Below are 7,188 nucleotides of genomic sequence, written 5' to 3' on the forward strand. Positions count from 1 at the left end.
TCCTCTACAGGTGTGTTTCTACAGAGCAGTCCAGTTACCGTGACCACTAACTGTGTGTACCGTAGGTCTTGCAGCTCAGTGACAGGTAACAGTCTGCATCTTGGCAGATAGGGGCTGAGTAGGAGCCTTAACTCACACTCACTCTTTCTTTCGTGTTTCTGTCAAATGAGATGTTTTTGTATGCCTTTGCAACTGAGACAAACTCTGATCTTTGGGACACAGCTTGCATTTATCCCCTGTAGACACACATGCGCACGCATGCGCACGCACAGACACACGTACACATACACATACACATACACATACATACACACACACACACACACACACACACACACACAAACACAACAACAAACACACAGAAAAAAAACAGCCTCCTGTTCCTAGCCCAGAGGCTCATCTGTGGCCCATGCTTGACAAACACACATAAGCACACACGGGACCTAGATTAAAATGCCTGGGGTTTCATTCAAAAAGAAAAGAAAACCCCCCAGAAATAAACCTGAAAAACAAGGCACTGTCCCTAGAAGTAATTTCACAGCAGCTGAGGACACGCAGGTGACAGACGAGGACAGTGCTGCTTAAAAGAAAAAAACTATCAGTTTCCCAGCTCCGTGCTGGAGGTCCTCACCTTCAGCACAGCTTCCCTCCTGCTGAACACGTGTGTCGAACACACACTCGCATATCTACGCAGCCTCAAGCCCATTGTTATTAGAGGGGACCTGGCACACGGGACTAAGGTATTTAAGAGTGTACTGTATGGATTAGTGGCTGAACCCTCTCGGGCTAGGGAGTGGACAAGAGGGGGACAGAGGTTGAGAGGGGGTGGGGCTGGCGTAAGAAGTGTGTGTGTGTGGGGGGGTTAATCTGTTAATCTCATTAATACCTCGGCAGCGGGTGCGCTGACGACAGGCACAGGAAACAAAGGACGGGGTAAACAGCTGATGACCCTCGCTCGCTGGTGCCCACTGCAAACACACGCGCGCGCACGCTCACACACATACACACACACACACACACGCACACACACGCACACACACGCACACACACACGCACGCAGACAGGGCGTATTCTTCTCATACAACCTCTGCTGTGATAAGGTAAAACAGAAGGAGCTAGAAGCACAGAGGCAGCCCTGCAGACAGACTTGTTTGAGTCAGTGGTCATAGTGGAGAGCTGTGCCTCGGGCCAGACGACCCCGAACCGTCAAAAGGCGTCCTGCAAACTGCCTGTTTGTTTGGCTTGACTGATGACAAAGCACACAACAGGACCAAAGGGACATGACGTGGATGTTCAGCTGCTTCTCTCAATCTGACCCCCCGCCATTCATTGATGACACATGAGATATAGGCCTACACTGCAACAAATGTCTGTAGGGCCTATTGTATTGTGTCTTATCATATCATCAATTATTGGGTGTGGGAGTTTTTATAATTGTTTTGTGACAATACCATCTTTTCCATGGTAGTTTCCCTTTGGTTATAAACCAATATATATATATATATATATATATATATATATATATATATATTACAGTATCTCAACCTTTCACCAAGTCTTGTATGGGGTTGTAATAACTGAATTCCTTTTTGTAATGCAGAATGCTTGGAATGAAGAATGATATTGTGTTTTTATATCATTCCTCAGTCCATTGCCTGCAATACAATGAGCCTGTCCTCCGATTTCGACCTCCACCAGCCTCCCCTGTGTTACAGGCAATAACAGCAAGACATCTGAGGAGACTGTTGCTACTCACTGAGACACATGAAGTGAGAGTGGTGGGGGTCAGAGCCCAGGGAGGAGGACAGGTGGACCAAATGGTCCCAGCATTCAAGTAAAATCAGGCCAGAGTATTCCAGAACAACTTGTGAAAACAACGTAAACTACCCAAATTGATTAACTAGAACAATTTCGTATATTTTAAACGTCTTAGAGGAGAAGGAGTTTTCCCCACTGTCAAAATAGGCATTGGCTCATAGTTAGGAAAATGTCAGGGATTTGATATATAGAAGAAAAAGAGGCGGATGTCAAGCAGCTGAGGGAACGATCATTCAAACAATGACCATTCAGGACTCCCTCCTGCATCACATTAGGAAGTAGGGGATGAGGGGACAAATGTTTGGTTGAGAATCAGGATGAGGGACTCAGTGTGTGTATAGTATGTGTGTTGGCTGGGGGGGAGGGGGTAGGCGGGGGGGTTCTACCCTACCCCTCCTCTCACCGGTCCAGCACCCGGCTGTAGTCCTGTGGGCCGCAGCCCCCCTCGCTCTTGAGCTCGGCAAACACCTGGGTAAAGAAGTGCGGGTCTGCGTTGATGCGCAGCATCTTGGAGCTGGTGGCGTCTATGATGGCCAGGCAGCGGTCCCAGAAGGCCTCCTTGCCGGCCTCCACCAGGAAGGGCTTGAGCGGGTAGGAGATCTCGTTGCCCATGTAGGAGTACGACAGGTAAAGGCAGGTGAGCAGCGTGGCCTGCAGCTCGTGTTCCGAGGCCACCAGGTCCCCGTCCACCACGTCCCGACACAGCATGTAGACAAACACCACGTTGGCGGGCGTGACGAAGGCCTGGTCCTGCCAGCCCTGGAGCAGGAGAGAGCGGTCAACCGCCCGCAGCCACAGCACCGGGTCGGCCGGAGTCAGGTGCTTCAGGCGGTAGCAGCGGCCACAGAGGAACTCGCCCAGGCAGCGAAGCAGCTCGCTGGTGGAGGCCTGGACGATGACGCGCTTGGGGGAGGAGGCCACGGTCCCCTGGGGGACCTTCTTCACGCAGGAGAGCTGCTGGGGTTTGCCAATGCCGTAGCCGTGTCCCTGGCCCAGCCCCAGGCCGTAGCCCAGCCCCAGCCCCCCCAGCCCTGCTGGCCCATCGTAGCTGGAGAGGTTGGCACACGAGAGAGACTTCTTCACGTTCTCACGGTTGAGGTGCAACACAGGGTCTTGCTGGTAGATGTTGATGTTGTTGTTGTTGTTTAGGGGGTCACCCAGGGCTCCGGGACCCCCTGCGTAGCCTTTTTTAGAACTCCCCCTTTTTTTGGTGGAGGCGACTAGTCGTTTCCAGGTGAGTGCTGGAAGGAAGATGGACTGGCCGCGTTTCAGGCCTCGCTCCTTCTGTGCGTTCAGAGAACGACTGCTCAGGCTCGGGTAGTGGCTGAGGGAGCCGGGCCGGTTGTCATAGTAGCTGCTCTTCCGGGACCCGGGTGACAGGGACAGTACTGTGCCCATGGCGACTCAGTGATTACAGATTATACTGGCTTTGTGGGGTTGGACAGAGGTGAGCTGGTCGTTCAGTCTTCTCCTTTAACTCCTAAAATCCAGGAGGGGAGGACAGAACAGAGAAGTGACATAAAATCACTCTAGCCATAGACAGACCTGTAACACATGAGAACAAAACAAAACATGTAACAAAACAAAACATGTACGCTACTGTATGATGGTGGGAATAAAATGCTAATATTTGACAAGACATATTAAAGGCTACAAATAAATGTGACAATGACTAAAATAAATGAATACATATTTCGAAAAACATAGTCTAAAACATAGTAGTCGAGAGTTGCGGTCCACTCCTGTCAAGCTGCGCGTCCGCGCTGCACCAGAGTGCTATTCGCATTTGTGTAAGAAGACAATTCCCCAGTGTGAGGACGTTTTTTTCATGCGCCTCTCTTGACTTAAGTCACCAGACTGACCCACATATTCAAGAAGCTCGTACCTTAGTACTGCAGTGCGCTGTGCAATGAAAGAATAATTACATTTTCATGCACAGTAATATTCTTCTCTTACTGCGCACTTTCGGCTACAAACAACAAGCCTTAAATCACTAAGCTAATGAAAGCCCCTAAACATAGACACAACATTATCATTTTATATTTACATTTTAAATTCAATTTCTTTCTATGCAAAATACAGACAAAAAACATAGTAAACTTAGTAAAAAGACAAGATGCTCACCTGTTTATCATCGGATGTCCGGTGTCAGACCGCTGTTCACAATATCGCCAGACTGTCGCAGTCCGAGATGGGTAAAAAAAAAAATGCACAAAGCCCAAGGACTGTCTAGGTAAACGTACCATTGCCAACTGCTGGACAACCGCTCAAAATATATAAGATTCGTGCAGAAATTAATTAAATTCAAGTCGCTCTTCTTTAGCCTATTTAACCCAAGCCGTAAACGACCCGTTGGTCTCGCCAATTAGGGTGCAGGTGTCCTCTTCATTGATTAAGACTACATCCAAAAATGTCGTCCGTCGTTAGAATAAGTGCTGAAAGTATAAATTATATTGTCAGTCGAGTTTCCATCTCTGTTGACGGTGCAAACTTTCGCTCTGATGTAGGACAGTCCATTCGATGCATTCCATCCTCGCAATAACCTTGCAAGATACAGAACTTTATGGGAACACAAAAGGGCATCACTTTCACATTCCTCTTGCGGATCGGTTTAACATGGAGCGAGCGCTGCGACGGGGTATCCTATTCTGTTTCACCCAGTGAAGGGACTATAGCCCTGTTTCTCCCAGGGAAGGGACTATACCGTCCAGGACACGGCTCGGTGTCAGCGCTCACATCGGTCTACTTTAACACTGAGCACACGGAGCGGCGCGAGGAAGCTAATCAAAATGTTTCCTTGACAGACTCCTCCTAGCAGTGAGCTCAGCTGCCTGACCCGCGCACAAACACAAACACTGATGGCAATACTAAACACTGTTGATGTCACTTAAGGATATGGTCATTTAGAAACTTTATAGCTCATGTTATTTTGTTTCATTGCAAATGTTTGAGTCGGATTAGGGATTTTGGCACGTATGTTGTATCTTGTAATGCATCTCAGAGACTATAATAAAGTACTGAAGATGCAAGCTTGTCCTACATGCCACTTACACAGCTGTCCCTGCACACATAGGCCTTCTATACAGTATGGTGCTGTGGCAATGGCTGTGACCTGAATAATTCCCCCCCTCTCAGGCTAAGGGAAGGTAACAATAGGCACAAAAAGCATAGTGTAACCAAACGAAATATCCACACTAGTATCCGTATGTGCTAGTAAGTGATACCCAAGTTCCACAGAGATGCTTGCTTCCTTTGTCCTATAAAATGAACCCAGAATGCCAGAGTAAGTAGAGCTATTATGCAATCTTCTATTTCTGATCACCCAGAGCTTTAGGCATGTTGAGAATATTCACAACCTACATTCGCTAAAGGCAGAGATTGAGGCGGCACAGTACGGGTTGGCAGGGGGGTGATATAAAGGCACAGAGTGAATGAGGTGCCCTCACAAGGTGGTGTTATTATGTAACCAAGGCATCTTGATAAAGTGCTTTGTCACATTAAAATGTCATATCCTGTAGTTCTCCAGGCTAGACTGAGAGAATCAAAGGCACCAATATGAGAAGAGGCAGAAATAGATGATCCCAACAAGTGCATCACATGTTCTCCCCACAAATCAGCATTATAACTCTGTCGAGGGCAAACGGAATATATCCTTTTGTGAAGAATTGATGCAAACAAGCAGCTCTCGGTCTGTGAGCCCTCCCTGGGTTCATTGATGCTGGTGGTTGTTGAGACTTCATATCTAAAGGGACTTACCATAAGTATATTTACGTATGTAAAAACCTTCAATAAGAACAAGTGCCACCAGCAGTCACAGTGCTAGAGAAAGGAAGAAAACAAGTTAGGGTCTTTTTTGAAGGGCAGTTGTGTTGTGTCACTCGCACTTCCTGTTGCTGCTGAGGGCTGGACTGCTGTCATGCTTCCAGGTGTTGCAGCAATTATGAGGTAAGAGAGGGAGAGAGAGAGAGAGAGAGAGAGAGAGAGAGAGAGAGAGAGAGAGAGAGAGAGAGAGAGAGAGAGAGAGAGAGAGAGATGATTTTATCTGCCAGAAAGTACTCAGTATCCCTCGCAGTTCAGGAGAGGCAGGTGGAGGTAGAAATCGGAGGATAGGCTCATTGCAATGCAATATATATTACATGACCTGCATGAACTAACGGATGCAGAAAAAAAACATTTTTGCCCAAGGCAAAGTCTCTTATTGACATAGACCCATCATTGTGCTGCTTTTTTTCTGCCTAGTTTATCACATTGAGCTAGCTGATTGGCTTTCTACTGTATAGGGGAGATCTCCTCCTTCACTACCCCCCCTCCGCACACACACACACACACACACACACACACACACACACACACACACACACACACACACACACACACTCCTTCCCTCCACCCTGCACGGACAGCTGCAGGGCTGCCTGCCTCTCCTGCACAGCTGACCCGGGTGCTAGCAGTCATGAAAGGGGCTCTTGTTACATCCTCACTCAGATAGGAGGGGAAAAACAGGGCCATTGCTGACTGTCCTCATTCCACCATTTTTTATCCTCACCAAAGCGCAAAGTATCTGCATGGCTATCAGTATAGTGTATACTGTATGTCACTGAGTTGAATAAACTCACTCCTGTCCTGACATAGACATACCCCCATCCGCGCCATCAAATTGCTAGCTTTTCGGTAGCGTAGCTGGTTTACATAGGGTATTTTGGATGGTGTGTCGGACGGTGTGTATTGGCATTTCGGAGGTCACAGGTTTGTGTGGGGCAACTTCAAGTTGTTGTGCGTCTGCAAGACTGTTTGCAGCAACTAGACATCAGTCAGTCTACCTGCCATATCACTGTTTTCTGTTCTCAACCAAATACATACTGGTCACCATGGCCGGCCCGTCCTACAGGTCATACAGGCGGTCGCCTGGGGCCCCGAAAGGCGGGGGGGGGGGCCCCCACTCATAGTAAAAAAAAAAAAAGTGCATATATATATTTTTTCATATATATATATGTGTGTGACACGGTCCTAATGTCGGGAATTGTGAAACCTCGCAATCGAGCCAAACAAGTCTGTTTATTATTACCGTATTATTATTATTTTTTTTTTGGAATGATCACTGGGGTGTGAGTGGGCGGGGCTGAGTGGGCAACGGTCAACTCCGTCATTCAAGAGCACTGTCTGTGCAAGTATGTCCGGTAAACATCACTCTGGCGCCCAAAAAAGAAAAAGAGAAGATGAAGAAAAACAAGCCAAAAGTAGAGGTATGTATGTATGTCCTGTCATTGAATTTCATTATTTAATATTTATGTGTGCTGCATGGAGGAGGATGGTAGCTAACTCTAGCTGACTAACTAGCTAGCTGTTGCTGCTTACGGCCAAGCTCCACCA

General features: G+C 47.6%; 1 protein-coding gene across 1 annotated transcript; it reads right to left on the reverse strand.

Moving 5' to 3' along the window:
- Window positions 1-2,217: 2,217 nt before the first annotated feature.
- LOC308154674 (cyclin-dependent kinase 5 activator 1) lies at window positions 2,218-3,216 on the reverse strand (the record flags this gene model as incomplete). The annotated part of the gene is made up of 1 exon (XM_080527853.1): window positions 2,218-3,216. One exon carries the CDS (start codon window positions 3,214-3,216, stop codon window positions 2,218-2,220), a length of 999 nt encoding a protein of 332 aa, XP_080383979.1.
- Between the last annotated feature and the right edge of the window lie 3,972 nt (window positions 3,217-7,188).

The sequence above is a fragment of the Nansenia antarctica genome (assembly GCF_963989245.1).
Source record: "Nansenia antarctica genome assembly, chromosome: 3".
Taxonomy (NCBI): domain Eukaryota; kingdom Metazoa; phylum Chordata; class Actinopteri; order Argentiniformes; family Microstomatidae; genus Nansenia; species Nansenia antarctica.